Source organism: Oryctolagus cuniculus, chromosome 10, assembly GCF_964237555.1.
Source record: "Oryctolagus cuniculus chromosome 10, mOryCun1.1, whole genome shotgun sequence".
Classification (NCBI taxonomy): domain Eukaryota; kingdom Metazoa; phylum Chordata; class Mammalia; order Lagomorpha; family Leporidae; genus Oryctolagus; species Oryctolagus cuniculus.
This window is the reverse complement of record NC_091441.1, coordinates 4,164,715-4,185,003: the sequence shown is the minus strand read 5'-3', so window position 1 is coordinate 4,185,003 and position 20,289 is coordinate 4,164,715. Positions and strand designations below refer to the sequence as shown.

The 20,289-nt window shown below is 39.1% G+C and overlaps 1 protein-coding gene across 5 annotated transcripts in view; it reads left to right on the top strand.

Annotated features, from left to right (window-relative positions):
• The window catches only part of ZNF407 (zinc finger protein 407), a 454,851-nt gene that overhangs the window by 24,882 nt on the left and 409,680 nt on the right, over positions 1 to 20,289 (top strand). For all 5 annotated transcript variants that reach the window (XR_011379296.1, XM_008261471.4, XM_051851877.2 and 2 more), the window contains exons 2-3: positions 1,892 to 6,587; positions 12,601 to 12,715. Coding sequence is in view for 4 of the 5 variants with exons in the window: in XM_008261471.4 (XP_008259693.3) it covers positions 1,952 to 6,587; positions 12,601 to 12,715 (4,751 nt within the window). In the remaining variant the exon portion in view is untranslated. The remainder of the gene's footprint in view (positions 1 to 1,891; positions 6,588 to 12,600; positions 12,716 to 20,289) is intronic.

The window sequence follows — 20,289 nt, the reverse complement described above, 5'->3', positions numbered from 1 at the left end:
CTCTAAATGGCCACAACAGCCATATCTGGGCAATCTGAAGCCATCCTGGTCTCCCATATGGGTCGCAGGGATCTAAGCACTTGGGCCATCCTCCTCTGCCTTCCTGGGTGCATTAGGAGGAAGGTGGTTTGGAAGTGGAGCAACTGGGACTTGAACCAACATTTCAGTATGGGATGATGACACTGGAAGTGGTGGCCACTGTGCCCCAGTGCTGGGCCCCTTATTCTGGTTTTAATTTGAATTCCTCTAATGACTAATTATGTATTGTTTGTTTTCTCATGTGCTCATTTTTGGCTATTTGTATATTTTTTGTGGGTAAATGTTTATCAATTCTTTGTTCTTTTTAAAATTCAATTATCTTTTTTTGTTGAATTTTAAGAGTTTTTTTTTTTTTTTTTGGTATATTCTGGATGCAAGTGCCTTATCAGTTATATGATTTCCAAAATATTTTTCCCATTCTTGGTAGTGTCCTTTGAAGCATAGCATCCTTTGAAATTTTTAACTTTTATGAAATCCTGCTTTTCTGTTTTTTCTCCTGCTGCTCATGCTTTTTGTGTTACATTATGCTTATGTGTGTCTATGTGTGTGCACGTGTGTAGCAGAGTGAAAACAGTAGACTTCATTTGATTTGTCATTGTTATGGAAAAATGATTAAAATAGTTAAAAATAGTTGTCATTAGCTTTGAGACCATAATGCATTTATGGCTTTTTATTAACATCAAATCAAATGGCATTTGGCTGAAAACTCCAATCATGGTGTAAAGTAAATGGAAAATGATATGTTTTAATTGAATTAAATAGTATAATGAAAAATAAAATCAATATTATTGATTTTAAAGCATTTTATTTAATAAAATTGCTTTTTTTCCCTTAAAAGTTGCTCCATTAATTCTGCTGTTCAACTGAAATTTCCCTTTGCTATTATCCTTCAGACAACACAAAATGAGTGATAGATAAGGAAATTAATGATTGACACCTGGAGTAGCAATGGCTTTTCATTGGCAAAAGAGTTTAATTGTGAATGGTGATAAACTGGTGAGAATATGTGTGTTGTTAATTGGGATCTATTTAGAAAAGTCTTAGTAAGGCTTTTGACTTTAGGGAAAAAGGAAGAAGTGACTCTTGAAAAATTTTGTTTCTTTAGCCTTCCATTGGGAGGCTAAAGAGGTAGAAGGACTAACCTCCAGACTTGTCTCAGCAGTTTTGTTTTATTCTGTTTTACAGATCAGGAATTTACCAAAGCATAATTTGAAAAGGGTTTCTCTCTCTCTCTCTCTCTCTCTCTCTCTCTCTCTCTCTCTCTGTGTGTGTGTGTGTGTGTTTTAAGTACCAAACACAAATATACTGGCTTGGAGAATTGGACCTTGAAATTTTTTGCAAACTGGTTGAGAGAGTCATAATTTTGTATCAAGGATGCACAGTACACATTCTTTTAAGATTTATTTATGTGAATGGCAGAGTAGAGAAAGGGGGAAACAGAGAGAAAGACATCTTCTATTCACTGTTTCACTTCCCAGTTGGCCACAATGGCCAGGCCTAGGCTAGGCTGAAGCCAGGAGCCTCGAACTCCACCTGGGTCCCCTGCGTGGGTGGCCGGGGCCCAGGTCCTTGGGCCATCTTCTGCTGTGTCTGCAGGGTGTTAGCAAGGAGCTGGATAAGAAGTGGAGTGGCTGGGATTCAAACAGGTGGAGGCGTAACCTGTTACACCGCAATGCTGGCCCCCACAGTATTGCTTTCTGAACCAGTAATGGGTGTTCCCAGAATCTGATTTCATACTTTTTATTGGCTAATGGCACGATATTTCTCTTGGCTAATATATATTTCAGATTCATACTTGTATGTGTGTCTTTTCTTTGTCAAAGTCTTAATGCCGTGTTTATTTACTTCACAGATTATGTGTGTCAAGTGAGCCACCTGCGACACAAGGAACATCTTCAGCACTTTGTTAATAATGGATTCTGAGAATAAACTTGAGAACGATGAGGGTGAAAATGTAAACAGAGAAGCAGAAGACTTGAGAAACAGTCCATCCCCAAAGGAAGACTGTGGGCTCGTTTCTGATCAGAGAGCAACTTCCTCTGGGAATTTCACAAGCAAGAGAGGTTTTCCAGAATCTTCCCACTTGGACAGTGTCATCGTGGAGGAAGGCGGACATGGGCGTGCTTCCAAAAGAATGAAATTAGAGGAGGCAGAACCCCTTATGTCTGGAGAGCAGGGCACTCCTGTGGTAGAGGCTGCCGAGCGCACGGTCCCCGACGTGGGTGTCCCTCCAGCCGGGATGGCGCAGGAGCCCCTCCTGAATGCCTGTGCAGAGGGAGGCGGGAGTCTTCCCGATGCCTTTTCCTCCGGTGATTTAAGCGCTGTGGATGCCGTTTCTCTAAAAACAGACGCTGAAAAAAAGCCTGTGCAGGAGATGGTTTCCCTGGATGCGGAAAGAGAATCCCCTTCTCCCCTGAAAGAAGTGAGTGTTGGTTGTGCTGTTGTAGCTGTAGACAGAGTCACCAAGTGCAGCAGATGTGGCCGTTTGTTCTCCTCTCTTTCTGATTTGGAAAAACATGCTGACTGTCTCAGACCAGCGTCTAAGGAACATACCTGCTGCCAGTGTAGCCACCAAGTGGACAGCAGCTCTGCTGTGCACCTGCACTCCAGACACACACATGGGCCCCAGAAGGTCTTTTCCTGTGATCTTTGTGGCTTTCACTGCGTGGAGGAAAACCTGCTGAGTGCACATTATCTTGGCAAGACACATCTCCGGCGCCAGAACCTTGCTGCTCGTGGAGGCTTTGTGCAGATTTTAACAAAACAGCCGTTTCCTAAGAAAACGTGTACCATGGGGACAAAGACTGTTCGAGCAAAACCAAGAGCTTCTAAACCAATGACAAAGAGTAGCGATTCAAAAGGGTTCCGGAATGTTGCGAGCAAGTTTAAAGATTTCAGAGGAAACGTTTCTAAGCAGAGTGGCAGCGGTAGCGAGCTCCTTGTTGAAATGATGCCCTCCAGAAACACTTTGTCAGACAAAGTAGAGGTCGTCGAAGGAAACATGACTTCCCTTGGTATAACTCGAAATCCTGAAAACCAGGGCAAGAAACTAGGAGGCTTAGTAACCTCAGAGAGTCTCTTAGGTAAATTGGAATCTACCAAAAACACTCTGCAGGCAGCACATAATATCAGTGCAGCCTCAAGGCCAAGACCCGACCGGAATGTTCTAGTGCTAGGTAGCAGCTTTCGAAGACGCAGTGGCACTTTCAGCTTGAAGGGTCAGGCAAAGAAAAGGTTTAATCTCTTAGGAATTAGTAAAAGAGGTGCAAGTGAGACTCAGAGGATGTATGCAAGACACTTTAAGACACAGACGAAAACAAGTGATGCAGAGTCAGTGCTCAAGCATGTGGATGTGAGCGACAGTGTCCAGAACCTGTGTGTGACTACCTCAACCCCCCAGGAACTGACACAGGACAAGAGGGACTCCCCTCTCTTGGGCCCCGTGCAGCTGGACTCCCTGACAGTGAGACCAGCCTCTGACTGTCATGGGTCTACTTGTGCAAACAGGACAGACTTGGGAATCCATGTGAAAAGGTGCCACGCCAGAGAGACAAAATTCTGCTGCCAGGCTTGTGACTTTTCCAGTGTGTCGAGGAGGGACTTCGATGAGCATTTGCACAAGAGCCAGCATCAGCAAACTGCTTCTGTCCTCAGTTGTCAGTGTTGTTCATTTGTTTCCTCGGCTGGAGTAAATCTCAGAGACCACATGAAGGAGAAGCACAGCATGAGTGTTTTTTGTACCCCTTGTAATCTGTTCTTCTTGTCCGAGAAAGACTTGGAAGAACACAAAGCAACTGAGAAACATATGAGTTTGTTGGTTCAACGAAAGACTTCTCAGTCATTCAACAATGATATGGTTTTACAGACTTTACCGTTAAGTACATTAGAATCAGAAAACACAAAAGAGCGTTTGAATGAGTCAGGAAAAGCAGCTCAGGAAGAACCTATCAAATCCAGGGTAAGCCATGGAAATGAAGTTAGGCATTCGAGTAAGCCTCAGTTTCAGTGTAAGAAGTGTTTTTATAAAACCAGATCGTCCACTGTTCTTACAAGACACATTAAACTTCGGCATGGTCAGGACTATCACTTTCTTTGTAAAGCGTGTAATCTTTACTCCTTGAGCAAAGAGGGAATGGAGAAGCACATTAAACGAAGCAAGCATCTTGAAAATGCTAAGAAAAATAATATTGGCTTAAGCTTTGAAGAATGTATTGAAAGGATATGTATAGGCGCGAATGACAGAAAAGAAGAGTTTAGTGTTTCTGGAAACGGGAGGACTGAAGGCCACGTGGGTGTGCCGTCACAGGAACACCCGCCTCTTGAGAAGGGCACGCTGACCCCTAGGGAGCTCTCGCAGCCCAGTGTCATCACCAAAGACGACGAGTTCACTTTGACCTCTACTCCAAAGAGAGGGAGACCCAGAGGTCATGTCTCGAGGACATGCACACACTGTGGTCTTTTGGCCTCTAGTATTACCAATTTGACTGTCCACATTAGACGAAAGCACAGTCACCAGTATAGTTACTTATGCAAAGTGTGTAAGTATTACACTGTCACTAAGGGAGATATGGAACGTCATTGTGCCACTAAGAAGCACAAAGGACGAGTAGAAATAGAAGCCAATGGAAAGCAAAGTTCAGATATCATCGTTGGCCCTGAAGGGGGTCATCTTGAACCCTGCAAAAAGAACACCACTTCAGCAGTGACGACTTCAGATGAGCAGGCTAGTAAGTCAGCTGAGGCAGAGAACTCTGCTTTAGAAAAGCCAGGAGATCATGGAAATGCAAATGAAGTCGAAGTTGAAAGTGAATTTCATTCTTTAGATGGGGAAGCTATTGACAAGAAGGGACAAATATCTTTAGAGCCAGAAGACTCTCTCCATCAAGGGGATGTTACAGGTACGAGTGATAACAAATGTCTACACTGTGAGTTCAGTGCTCACTCTTCGGCTTCTCTCGAGTTGCACGTAAAACGGAAACATACAAAAGAGTTTGAGTTCTATTGCATGGCGTGTGATTACTATGCAGTAACTCGTAGAGAGATGACAAGGCACGCAGCCACCGAGAAGCACAAGATGAAGAGGCAGTCCTACCTCAGCGCTTCTCATGTGGACGCGGGTTCTGCAGAAGTGTCCAGAAATATCCCCGTGCCAGAAGAGGAGCCTCGGCAAAACGCTGAGGAGTTTCAGTTAATCTCACGTCAGTCATCTGATGCGCTGAAATCCGGAAGTGGAGCAGGTGGCCCTGTTTCAGATGAGCGTGCGGACTCAGACATGTCTAAAGTGCTCTGTGCTCCTGACTCTGTGGAAACCGAGGCTGGGGAAGAGTCCACGTTCAGTGAAGACCATTCCTTTTGTCAGGCTTTCCAGCAGCCCCTTGACGGGAGTAAAGTGGTGAAACCTGAGGAGATGGTTTCCCTTAATATTTCTTCCAATTTTGATTCCCCAAGCAGATTTCAAGATGAAAATTCAGGAAGTTCTGTTTTGAATTGTGAGACAGCAAAGAAAAAGCATGAAATGCTGAATGATATTGCTGATGCCAGTATGCATTGTGAGGTTGGTGGTGGAAGCACGGGAGATAGTGGAGGCCAAGTCCTGCCCAAACACCTGAGTCCTGGGGTTCTGGATGGGGCGCACGCAGCTGAGAGCCCTGCCCCTGTTGTGACGAGTGTTACAAGAGAGCAGCCTACGCTGGACGGCAGTGGCCGAGACACGGTTGGGTGTGCACATAGTTTGGAGGATTTGAAAGGTGTACAAGAAAATCCTGTTCTGGAGAATAAGGGAATTCTGATGAATTCCCAGCATGAAACTGAAATTGTTTTGGAAGAAGACGGCCCTGCTTCTGATGGCACGGTTGAAAGTAGTGATGTTTATGAAACTGTAATCAGTATTGATGATAAAGGGCAGGCCTTGTGCAGTTTTGGCCGGTTTGATTCTTCCATAGTACGAATAAAGAACCCTGAAGATGGTGAGTTGATCGAGCAGTCTGAGGAGGGTCTGGTAGCAGCAGGGGTGAGGATCAGCGAGCTGCCCTTGAAAGACTGTGCTCAGGGCCTGAAAAGGAAGAAGCCTGAAGGCAGTTCCTTTGGCGAGTCCACACGGATTCGTTGCGATGACTGCGGCTTCTTAGCAGATGGACTGAGTGGACTAAATGTCCACATAGCCATGAAGCACCCTACAAAAGAGAAGCACTTCCATTGTTTGCTGTGTGGAAAGTCATTCTACACAGAAAGCAACCTTCATCAGCATTTGGCTAGTGCTGGTCATATGAGAAATGAACAGGCTAGTGTTGAAGAGCTCCCGGAGGGAGGGGCCACCTTTAAATGTGTCAAGTGTACAGAGCCCTTTGATTCCGAACAGAATTTATTTCTACATATCAAAGGACAGCATGAGGAATTGCTACGGGAAGTGAATAAGTATATTGTGGAAGACACTGAGCAGATCAACCGTGAGAGAGAGGAAAACCAGGGGAATGTTTGCAAGTATTGTGGGAAGATGTGTCGAAGTAGCAATTCAATGGCATTCCTGGCACATATTCGCACCCATACAGGTAGGTAAAGCATGTGGCAAGCCTGTGTGAATCTAAAGTACAAATGAATGATTCCATCTGGACGTTCGTTCCCAGCCAGATGCAGAGCCCCACTGCATTTTCTTGTTGACTTTGCTCTAAGTTCACATTTCACTGCTCTGTGGTATTCCAAATGTGACAACCCCTTGTTGACACCTGGCATTTCTAAAGGTGATTCCTGAGGCAGGTTAGTTGACAAGTGTCTGTGAATTTTCTCAAAATTCTAGTCCATCTGATGTCTTCAATAAATGCTTGTCTCTTACAGCTTTCCAGTTGAGTTTCAGTCCTAATTATTTAGTTTTCCCAAGTATGTACTAAATTAAGTGGTACTCTGTTTTCAAAAGGCCTATTAAAATTTTTCTTACAATTGCAGGGACTTAAAAGTATTTATTGCCAGATATTTTATATCCAAAATGTAGCCTCTAGGCAACAAGATTCTATCTGCAAGGATCAAAATTAGTCAGCACTTTTTGAAGTTAATGGGTACTGGAGATGTGATTTCCTAGAGGTAGCACCAGAATTAGGTTCTGTGCTCCATCACATTTAGTGTTTCATTTTAGTGTTTCATTTTAGGTAGAAATTTAAAAAAAAACTTTTTTTGGGTGGAAAATGCATAAGCTACTGTTCTAAATTTATGTAAAAATTCCCTGCACTGTTTCTGTAAACCTGCCATACATTCTTTATTTTAAATAGACAGCTTTTCTAAATCATTGTGCTATGCTTAGACAAGTTCTGTCTCCATGGTTGAATTTATGAGTGGATTTGAATAATAAATTCACATTTCAATGAACATATTTTCATTAAAACTGTATGGTTTATTTTACTGTACTTTTAAATAATGGCTTATTATTAAAGCTATACTTTAGATTCATGCAGTTTTTGAAACTTAGTGCATGGTTACAAGGAGGGAGACAAAAGAATTGAAGCATTATTACTAGTTTAGGATGATTAAAGATAGATGAAAGTTTTTCCTGAGAGTAGCACGGCAACCTGCATAAGATTCATGTAGGTAAATACAAACATTGTACTTTTGATCCCAGCTCTCCTATGGAATAGAACTGTTTCGGGGGAATAGTCTAAATGCTTACTTGTTTGCTTTATGGGTACGTCTGTCAGTTCCTGGTTGCAGTTTACTTTCTGAAATAACAGGGTTTTAGAAATTATGTTTATGTACATGGAAACTATGCACTTTCTTAGTATGCTCTCTTAAGGCAGATAAAACTGAATAAAACTAGAGGAAGATGCTAATGGAGCTCTTTTTAGAATTCTTTATGCAACTGTCTGGTCAAGACATGTTGCTTATAATTGATGTGTCCATTACTTGAATTCTCTTGTAATTATAGTCAATAAGTCTTGTAAATGTGTTAAAGCTCACTAAAAGCATACAAATTCAAGAACAGAGTAAGGCTAATAATTTAAAATAATCAATGTAGGCATTTCAGCACTTAATTTCCCTTGTGTGTTGATAGCTGATCATTCTTAATCCATTAAGATTTATTTAGTCGTTTACAATGCAAAATAGGTTTGCACTGGTCACTTGTGCCATTTGAAAATGTCCACCAGGTTAAGTGCAGAATGTAGTCCATTAGTCTTCCTTGACTATATGTATTAATTGCATTTAAAATCAAGTTAATGTGGATGTGAAAGTGAAGTAACTATCAATATGTGACAAAGTAACCCTACTTATATAAGTTACATCATTGATTGTAACATTTAGTAAAAGTTAGCATACTTTAAAAAAATCTTGTGTTGGCCTTATCAGCAAGTACATTTTTATTGTGTTTTGAAGTACTAAAAAGAACACCATTTCTGAGTACAAAATACCAGTCTACCATTTCCATTTTGCAAGTCATTTTTGGGGGAAGTTGGTCTTGAGGTTTTAATCCAGAGATTTGTCTTCGAGCATCTTAAAATGAATTGCTTTCCTGAGACTTTCCTTATGTCCATGAAAAGCAATGCGTGGTCTGTTATTAATGATTAACTGGAAAAGGGCTTACTCTTCCAATCCCTGTTTTCATATTTTGTGATTTACTATATGTTTTATATAACCTTTTCTTCCCATCCTTAGCAGGAAAAAAAAAAGGAGCAGTGTAGGAAACAAATGAGTTTGGGTGATCAAGAATTGTAGGAAAAAAGCATCCCAGGTTTCCTCATGCTTTTCTGTTCTGAAGCCATCTCTGGGCTAGGGCTGGGAAGTGCTGTAGCTCAGCAGGGAGCCGTTCAGGGGACTAGGAGCCTGAATTTGTAGACTTGAAGCACAGGGAGAACGGGAGTGACTTCCTTCACTGCTTTGGTTCCACACCCCACTGTAGTTGGCCCTCAGTGTAGTTTGTTGAATGAATAAGTGCATGAGCAGATGGATGAATGAATGGTGTTTTCAGAAGTTTAGTGGTAATTATAGAATTAAGGCTAGGGTGGAGAGGCATTAGGTGATGAGTAATGTGTGTTTTATTCCATTCTTTTAAGAACTGAGCATTTTTGGTTTTTATTTTGCATGTTATTATGCATGGCAGTTAGCAATAAGTGATAGCTGAGAAATGCCCCTTTAGGTCTGAGTGAAGGCTTTGTTTTTAGTCTCTGGAGTTCTTGTTGTAAAATAGCTAAGATATGAGACAGAGAGCCTTAGTAAAACAAGAAAACCTTCCAAGGGTAATGCTGTTTCAAGGAATGGAGCTATTTAAAATGGTACTGAGGCCGGCGCCGCGGCTCACTAGGCTAATCCTCCACCTAGAGGCGCCGGCACACCGGGTTCTAGTCCCAGTCGGGGCGCTGGATTCTTTCACGGTTGTCCCTCTTCCAGGCCAGCTCTCTGCTGTGGCCCTGGAAGGCAGTGGAGGATGGCCCAAGTGCTTGGGCCCTGCACCCCTTGGGAGACCAGGAGAAGCACCTGGCTACTGCCTTCGGATCAGCGCGGTGTGCCGGACGCAGTGTGCCAGCCATGGCAGCCATTGGAGGGTGAACCAATGGCGAAGGGAAGACCTTTCTCTCTGTCTCTCTCTCTCACTATCCACTCTGCCTGTCCAAAAAATAAATAAAATAAAATAAAATAAAATAAAATAAATAAAATGGTACTGAAAGTTTGTGATGAAAATACACCTGAGAGAAAAAAAATTGGAAATACCTGGTGTTACTAATTTTGTCCCAAAAACACCCTGGCTGGATTCATTTTGGAGTCTGTATAGCAAGCTTTAGAATGGTAAGGTAACCAGTTGGGGAGAAAAGGACAGGTTTCCTTTCTTACACAGAGAAGCATTAGCTCAACTAGTATTTGAACATTCCTTTTGTTTTTCAAATATTTACTTTTTATTTATTTTTAAAAGATTTATGTATTTTTTTATTTATTTGAGAGGTAGCGATGCAGACAGAGAGGGAGAGACAGAGAGAGAGGTCTTCCATCTGCTGGTTCACTCCCCAACTGGCTGCAATGGCCAGAGCTGGGCCAATCTGAAGCCGGGAGCCAGGAGCTCCCTCTAGGTCTCCCATGCGGGTGCAGGGCCTAAGCACTTGCGCCATCTTCTCTGCTTTCCTGGGCCGTGGTGTAGAGCTGGACTGGAAGAGGAGCAGCCAGGACACGGACCAGCACCTGTGTGGGATGCAGCGCCGATTTTTCCCGCTGAGCCACAATACCACCCCCAAGATTTATTTTTTATTTATTTAAAAGACAGAGTTACAGGAGAGAGAGAGAGAAAGCACGAGAACGAGCAAGCCCAAGACACTTTCCATCCACTGGTTCACTCCCCAGATGGCCACAACGGCTGGGGCTGGGCCATGCTGAAGCCAGGAGCGTCTTCTGGGTCTCTCACATGGGTGTAGGGTCCTAAGCACTTGGACCATCTGCTGCTGCTTTCCCAGGTGCATTAACAGGGAACTGAATCAGAAGTGGAGCAGCTGGGTCTTGAATGGTACCCATATGGGATGCTGGTGTCACAGGCAGAGGCTTAACCTGCTACACCATAGCACTGGCCCCTGTTTGAAGTTTTGTTAACACACAAAGGAAATAACATCATGTAACCTGAAATCGTACAACAAATAGTTAAGGCCTCAGTGATTCTGGGTAAAGCAGTCAACAGGGTAACTCCTGTAAGTGGTGTCAACACACCATGGCATCGATCCTGGTGACTTACAGGAAGTAGAGAGTTTCACTAAGGAACCACCTCCAGTACATAGACAATGTCACCCCTCTCCCCCACTGTGTCCAGGCCCCTGTGGTGGCTGTGTCACAAGAGGAGGAGCTAGTCCCAGTAGAGAGTGCCCAGAATGAAAACTCAGATCCCAGAGAGAGCTGCTGTCCATTCACCAAAACCAGAATGGAAACCTCGAGAGTTTCCTTTGTTCAAAGTCCTGATTATTATGGTTAGTTAATAAGTTCCTAATTACCCTATTATCTTTAAAGGTAAATTGTAAATTGGTTTTCCTCAGTTGGTTTTGTTTTGGCAAAAGACTATAGAATTCTTTGCATAGATACCATATTCCAAAGTAGTGATAGACTTAGTTTTATCACAATTATTTAAATAAACTGTAGTTTCTAATATGATTGATAGAATGTGATTTCTGTAAGCTGCAATCTCAACTTGCTTTTGACATTTAAACATATAAACCTGACTGGATATAACCATTCAGGTGCTAAATATATTTTAAAGCTACTTCTAACAGTAGAAATGGAAGTATTAAGAGATCTGGCTTCATTGTCATTGAACTGTGAAATATTCAACCTTGTCTCCCTGTGCTTAGTACTGTTGACTTTTTTATTTCTGTTGGAAGATTAAAATTAAATGCTTCACTTTTTTTTTGTCAGCTTTTGGGAATTAAATTGAAATTTAAGACTCTAAAATTTTTTACTGAGTGCTTCAATTTCAACAGAGTATTCTTGGAGGATTTTTTTTCCCCCAAGGGCACTGCACAAAGGTTCATTGATAAAATATGATTTATTATAATTTTTTATTTGAGTTCTTTTTGTATGTTTATTAAAGCGCCCATATTTCATATTCTATCCAACCGTAATAGAAGATAGGTACTAAATATGATATGAAAAATCTGGAAACATTGTACTGATTTTAAACTATGATTTTTTTCAGAATTTTGATTCATTTATTTGCACATGTACTGCTGAGAAGATTCGAAAATATTGTGTGTGTGTGTATATATATATATATATTTTTTTTGTTGTTCCTTAACAGTGTTACCCTCTTTGAAGTGGTTAGATATTATCTAATAGTATGTTCCACTTAGAACCTTACTTATTACTCTGACAGTAAGTTTGTTATCTTTGAAATAATTTTATTTTCTCATTTTTGGTACAGTTTAATGTTATTTCTTTATGAAATGACTAAAAATTTTATGGCTAATATGCCTGTTGTGTTGAAGTATTTTTATTAAAATCAATAGTGAGCAGGATGTCAATATTTCTTTCTGGTTTGCTAAATCACAGAATTTTTATCAAAAGTACAGTAACTTATACACTACATGTTCATACCTTGTATATTATTAATGTAGTAATGTGATAGATCATTTAGGATATATCCAGAAAAAATCTGGGGTGCCATTAACAAGAATAAATGCAAAGCTGGAGAAATATGAAGAGTTGGCCACTGACAATATACCTGATGATAAATATAAACATGCCGGAAAAATCAGCTCCCTACGTGCATTCATGTCTTTAAAATGCTCCACTCTGCGTGTTGAATGACTTTCAGAGATATTTTTGTGACTTGTAAGAAAAATACTTAAAATTATTTAGTGCATTGCTTTTGCTTAGTACTGCTCAACAATGTCACTTTGACTTACTTTGTTATTATCAAAAAATAAGAAGACTCACTGAAACAGTAACATCTCTGGTCGAGTAATTATGGAATCAGTTCTATTTGAGTTATAGATGAATGCAAGTATTCCATTTTGGGCACAGAAATCCTTAGTTAGGTTAAAGGTATGATTTAAGATTTGGCCTTCACTTTTCAACTATTGGTAATGTATTCAAATTCAAATCATATTTACTCAGGATCGAAACCGTTCAAGTGCAAGATATGCCATTTTGCAACAGCTCAGCTTGGAGATGCCAGAAACCACGTGAAGAGGCACCTAGGGATGAGGGAATACAAGTGTCACATCTGTGGGTGAGTAGTGGAGCAGCTCTGCTGTGTGAGCCCGGAGCATGTGCAGGACAGCCATTGTTTCAGAATTCAGACTGATCGGAGGAAGAGGGGCTCAAATTATGCATGCGCATCCTCCTTTCCATTGTTATGGTAAATTCCTTAAATACAGTTATGACATTCCTCTCCCACTTCTAATCCGCACTAAAGATGAGCAATTTTATGGGCTACAAGGTCAATTTGAACCTGTAATCTGTAAATTGACTAAATTATAGGATGTTCATTCACATTGCCAGAGAGAACTATAAATTCTATTTAAAGACATAAAAAATACATAATATAGCTTTAGGATGTATATATGGTTTTTTTTGGTATATTGCTTTAGTTTTAATTACATTAGTGGGTCTTTGGATTCACTGGACATATTCTGTAAGAAAAAAATTCAAAAGATTTCATTTCAGATGGCTAGTTACTAATGACAGCAGTGATGATGGGTGAAAAAAGCAGTGTATGATATGTTTTTGTGTAACTTTATTTCAGTACTTGTTTCCTTTTTAAATTAAATGAGTCTTTTCTGTGAAGAATCATTCACAGTGTTTGTCACTCAAGTGTGTTGCATTTAAAGAAAGTGTTGAGGTGTCTTAATGCAAAACTGATTTTGCAGAAATGTTTTAGAGGTTTTAAAATGCTATAACATATGGTATATCAAAGGACATTCAGAGGTGGATTTTAATACCCTAATTCTGATTAAAATATATTTTAATGTTATTATATTAGGGAAATTAATAAGTGCATCATATAAAAAACATTTTATGTGAAACTTGAGAGATGTGCCGTTCTTACCATTAATTCACAAAATACTGTAGGTTCAATTAAATCATCCAACGTACATGTTATAGATTCTTTTTAAGTAGATGGTTCTTCTGGTTGATACTATTACATAAATATTTTTTAAAGAGGAACAGGCTCTGCCTTTGCTGGACAGTACCTCTTTATGCTGGGGTAGAGTTGCATTTTCTGACCCTTAAGATAGTTTAACAAATAACTTTGCAAGCAGTTTTATTAACCATGGTCTGTGATTTATTCATTGGCAGAATTGATGGTTCAGTGACTTGTAGCTAAAGTAAATGAAGATGAACCTTTGCCCTAAAGCCCTCTGAAGATCACTGGGAGAATGAGTTTTGTTACTGGTGATTTTAGCTAGAAGGGTCAAGTGCCAATGGTTCATTTTAATTGCTGTAGGCCTTAGAATTGTAAGATATCTCAGTTGTTGTTTTTACTGTGTGAGTTATAGGAAAGAAGGCCCTGATGCTAGAGAAAATTTGCTGTTAGGTGCCAGTAAGCCCTTTCTTTCTCGTTTCTGAGAAATAAGTAAACAATTTTTGCATATTCTGTCAATGACAATCTAATTTCATTCATTTTTTTTCTTGCTAAGACACTGGAAAGAGAAGAAACTTTCAGAGAACAGTTTCTGACATATATACAATAAATTATTGTATAATTTGAACAATGTACACTTTGCTTAGCTAATTGCTTACCTCATGCAATTGAAATGTTGCCCTAATAGTTGATACATTTGGTTCCAAAGATATAGAATTATAAATACACATATGTTGAATTTTGTATTGGTGCATAAGAGAGCTCTGTGTATGTGTAGAACAACCATTCTGGATTTCAAAATTATAACTCTTAGAATTATGGTGGCAGTTGAGTTTCATCTTACTGTGAAATGATACTTCTCTCTTTTTTAAAAAATCAATTTTGATTTAAAGTTTACATAGCAGTAATTTTCACTGGTTAGATATTTCTGAAATGAGCAGAAAGTTGCCATAAACTGAAGAAGGCCTGTTGATCTGTGTAGTTGAGACAGAACAATAATGAATCAAGTAGGTCAGTGTTCAAGAAAAGGCGTCAAAGCTTGTTCTGTATTTCATGTGTTTCAAATGCATTCGACGGGGTACAGGTTAAAGTGGAAAACAAAAAAATGCAAGGATTGACTCTCAGGTTTATGTCATGAGGGAACGTTGGTATGTTAACATCACTGACAATGTCAATTCATTATCATTGATGGCTCAATAATCTTAGAAATGCTCACTGGGCCTATTAGTTCCTGAACATAAGCAGCACATGCTGCATTTCTTCATTAGCTTTAATTGCTGTAAATTTTACCTTTTACAAAATCATGCTTTAAAAGGTGAAGTGATCTTTCAGGAACATTAACTCTGTAATTTTGTCACAAACAGAAGGTTCTACCCTGTGTTTTCTTTTCTCCAGTAGTTAATATCTTAGTCTGTCTTTTAGAATTTTATTGATGACCTCTTCACTGTTTGACTTTAAGAAGTTATTTCTCAAATAGTCCTGATTGAGTTACACACACACACACACACACACACACACACTGATCAAGGGAAGATTCTTTAAAAGTGAAATTATTACAGTATCAAATTCTTGGTTTCTTCACAACCTCTGTTTTCTTGAAGAAAAACCAGTTTTTTTTTTTTTTTTCCATGAAAATGATGGAAACAGCAAATAGTATGTTTTGTATGCTTCGGATTATTTTATTGTTTGACCTCTCTCTCTCGTCTTCACATGAGAGGATTATAGGTGCTTGTAAACTGTGTATCCTGTTTTTCACTAAGACTTCGTTTTAGGGTTGGTTGTTTATTGGCGACTCCCTTAATAAAAACTGCCTTTTAAACATTTTTTTTCACTTTTACTTTTGGAGCAGTTTTAAATTTACAAAACAAAAACCATGAAGTAATACAGAGTTCCTAGATACCCCTCTCCACCCTCCCCTGTCGTTACCATCTTATGTTAGTATATTTATCACAATCTATAAACCACACCCAGCATGCCTTATTATTCCCATCTCTTGTTAGAAAACTCTATTTGTCACAATTCATGAACCTCTTACATTTTGCTGTCTGGACCTATGTTGATTTTTTTTTTTTTTGAATCATGAAGATCAATTTTAAATGTTTTTCTCCTCCCTCATTGGCAGATCTGAGCTATAGTATATTCTGAATTTGTTAGTTTGACAAAAGAAGTTAAATGTGTTAAATTTCTGTTTCTTCGGATACTTAGGACTCAAAAATCAGGACTTAATGTATTTTACCCAAAGTTGATCTGCTGATATCATGGTAAAATTTTCAAAAATATTATCGCCTTGCATTTCATGTTTTAGGTATTTGTTACAGATGACTTCATTTAAGGGCCATTTATTTTTACTTTCACTTTCTGGAGGTGCAGTTTTTTGAATCGTAGAGTTTCTTAGTGTTTTTCTTAACTGCTTGTAATCAAGAGAGGGATTTTACAGACTGTAGATATGTTTATAATGAAGCATTTGATGGATAGTTATCATGAAAATGTATGAACCTGACGTGGGGCTTAATGGAAGGAAAATGGGAGATAATAGAAAGCATCCTTATGTAAAAGTTAATAATTTTATGTTTGAAAATAGGCCACAGAATATTTTTATTAAATTCATGATCTCTACCTTTATTTTTTTCAGTAGTCAAGAACTTAAAAATCTCAGTGACTTAAGAAAATCATTTTATATACTGTGTTCTTTTTATGTTCTCTTAAATTTGTTTTCTCTGTGTATAAAATAGTGCATGTAATCCTTTTAATAATAGTATTTTTGCTGTGCTTTGTGGTTTAGTAAATGCATTGATTGATGTTCAGCTTATTTGCTGGTCTTTATAGCTTTGAGACTATTTAGCTCATGTTCATTATCCCCACTTTGCAGATGGAAAATGTAGATTCTAAACGTTTTTACTGATGTATTTAATTGTCTTCCTAATAACTATTCTTTTTATTTCTTTTTGTTATATTTCCTTTTCTTCTGTTTCTGATTGACTTTAATCTGTATTTTTCTCTCTGTATAAATATAACTTACCTACTCTGCACCACTGGCCAGTTTTATTTTCTGTTTTTGCTCAGATTTGTGTTGTTTTTAAAAAATTACATTCAGTGTTTTACTTTCATATTCTGGTAATTACTCTGTTTTCTAATCTCTCTGTTTGATTCTTCCTACTTTTAAATAACATTACTATTTTGCCACCACTCTCCTTCATGTATTGATAATTTATTGCTTTTACTTGAATGGTTGCAGATTGAATATATTTGTGTGATAGAAATAGTGCCTCCAAAATAAAGATTATATCATCTTTTATTAGGGGTAAAATTGATGAATTTAGGTTCTTGTTCTTCAGCTCTAGTTATTTTAAGAGTTATCTAAAACCAGTAATTGGCCTGTGATTTCAGTGAATGCAACAAAAGATATCTAAGTTTTGTATGTCATCTGCAGAAGTGTAGACCCCAAGATGTGCTTGATTTAGGGATTGCATTTCCCTGTGTGTGGTCTTGGTTTCTGTGTACAGTGTTAAATAATTGTATAGGATTTACTTAGGAGAGAATGAGAGTATTTTCTGAATGTATCACCTCTAGATTTGTGAGCAGATCCCAGGCATTTCTGAGTTGCATATTAATGTACTTTTGAACTATTTATTCCTAGTTGGTTTAAGAAACCTTAAATAGAAAGTTACTAATGCAGTAGGTGTGTGTGTGTGTGTGTGTGTGTGTGTGGCACTACCTAGTTTTGTGCATTAGAAGGGATCTCTATGTAGATGATTATAATGTCACTTTCTGACCTTTGCAGCTTGAATAATTGTAAATCATTGCTTCATAACGTGTCAGAGAATGTCTGTACCAGGCAATTAAATGGCAGAATATAATAGACCAAATTATTGCCTGTCATGTTTTCAACAACACAGTTAGTATTTGAGTTACACTTAATCATTACGTGCATTAGCAACTTCATTGGAATCCAGCTTCAGGCTGAGCATGAAATACATTACATTATTTAAACCTCTAATGGTACAAGTCATTTATTTGTGTTGAAGTGTACAACATGCAGAGTTTCATAAAGCAAGGAACACTTGAGAGCTTAATTTATCCAAATCAAAGTCTAAATGCAGATAAACACAAGTGGCAAAAATTAGTAATTTTTATAGGCTGGAAATATTTAAAAATACATGGTTGTGGGTAATTGTAGGCAGCAGGAATAAATTAAAATCACTATTTTTAGTCTGCTCTGAGAACTAAAGCTGTGTGTACCTAAATCATTAAAAGCACCATGGAATTACATTTTTAGCTGAACAATTAATTACACCCATCATATCCACAGATGTATCCAAATAAAATAAGTGTTTGGTTCAGCTGGTTGTTCTGGTTAAACAGATATAGATAGAAAAAAAATTTGTTTTACACCATGGCATAAATTATGCTTGTAATAGTATTGTAAAAAGCAATTAAATTAAAATTAAAATACTCTTATTATAAAAGGTACATTACATATTTTGTCCATATAATATTTTGCTTTTTAATTTCATTTTTGTCCTCAGCGTGAAAATCTTGAAATGCCATGTAATTATTACTGTCTTTTCCTGCCATTTAAGAGTACAAAATTAACATTATTCATTTATTCTTCTGATGCTAAAATACTTGAAATGCATTTTAAATAATGAATAGTCATTTAAAATATTTTAATATATAATGTCATATGTCATAATTTGAAAATCCAAGAGATGTTTTGGTTTTCATAGTCAAACAAAAGCTGACTTTCTCAGATAGGATTCTAGCACGTTTTCCAGTGACCTGTTTTGTAAATTCAGGAGGGAACTGGGGATGAGGCTGGGGTGATGAAGGGAAGACTGAGGGAAGCCATCCCAGCTCTTCTTGCTGTGGGAGGTGTGCTTTTGTGACTGCCAGACCCTACTGTCCTTTTTTGGTGGTAGTATTCTTTCGTTTTTGCCACAGAAGAATAGGATCATAGATTTATTCCAAGGACAGCAAATATGATCAACCTCCAACAAAATTAAAATAAAATAAACACCATAATTTCTTGGTGTTGCAGCTGCAAAATAGGCCTTTGTCTTTCAGTCTTCTCAGGTGAAACAGTGCTGTTCCTGTGACTCAGGTTGTTAATTTGTATTTAAAAATTCTGTTGTGGTTCTCAGTATACTTTCACCCTCCTAATCTGCACAGTGGAATACAGGAGGGTAGCCCCTCTCTGGCTTCCTTCACCTGTTCTTTGATTTTTATCCTTGTTAGCCTTTTACTACCTCCCTCTTCCTGTTAATGTTTGTCTTTAAAATTTTTTGTGTGTTTATTTTCACTTTATTTGAAAGACAGAGGCAGAGAGAGGTCTTCCATGTGCTGGCTCGCTTCTCAAATGCCTGCCTGATCCAGGTCTCCCTGGTGGTGACGGGGACCCAAGCACTTCAGCCAGCATCTGCTCCACAGGGCACACAGTAGGCTCCACAGGGCACACAGTAGGCTCCACAGGGCACACAGTAGTGGTAGGTTAGATCAGATGTGAGAAGAGCTGGGACGTGAACATGCACTCTGACGAGGGATGCAGGCATCCAGGGGATGTCCCAACCACCATGTCAGATGCCCACCCCTGTTAAATCTTTGCTGAAGTCCTGTACTAACTATGTAGAGGTTTTGCTCTTGGATTTGTTCAAGAAGTGGGTAGGAGGGGTCACAGGAAACACAGAAGGAAGTATAACCATTGTTTCACTGTTTCTTCCCGCATTTCTCATTCAGCCATTCTTGTGCATTTCCTCTGTGTGTAGGCACAGTGACAAGATGGTGGACAGGCCCGTGGCCAGTGCTTCCCAAAGGAGACCTGAGGAGGACAGTGGGCGGTAGGGAGCTGCTCCAGGAGTAAGAGCAAGGTGGAGGGAGAACCCATAACTTGAGCGGGGCAGCAGGAAATGAACATCTCAGGCTCTTGCAGTTGGTTCTGCAAGGATGAGGGGATGTTCACAAGGCAAATCTGGACCTTTTTAACAGAAGCAGCAAAAGCACAAAGAGTGACAATATTGAGGCGGGAGATGCACGGGAAGTAGAATCGTGACGGCATTTTATGAGTGTTAAGAGCGCTGCACGAAATTCCTCAATACCTGTGACTACATGAGGGGAGGTGTGTATTAGAGACATTGATGAGTGCTGGCGCCTGCTAGTGCTGTCCTTGTCTTTAGGGTTTAGTAGATCAAAACAATGCTTGCCACAAGGCTCAGGTCAAGGATTTTCCAAGTCTCCTTTGCCAATTCAGGAAGGACTTCCTGGGGGACATAGCATTAGGTACGTGGGAGTTAGGCAGACACTTGGGGCAGCGCATTCCTAGCAGGGCTTGTGGTAGGTTCCTCCACTGCTTTCATCCTTTGAGAGCCTTACCCCGGCCTTGCTACCATGTGCTTTTGTTGTACCAAAATCTTTATTGTCTAAGTATCAAAGTACTAAGTCCCAAGCACTTTTACTGCTGCTCTCCAGATAGATGAATTTTTAGAAAGTCATTTTTGGTTTGCTATTCCCTTTGTGTTTTGTACAGTGCAATTTACTGCTGAGACACTATAGGAATATTTTGAATTGGACCAAAGGATGGTTGAATGGCCCATGAAGGGTTAATTTGAGTCATAATTATGCTGTCAGCTGTACATGTGGTTCATGGGGAAGTAGAAAAATCTTCTTATAAAATCTGTCTAAATGTAAGGCCCTCTCTTTAATCTGCTCTAAAAGTGCTGCTGTAA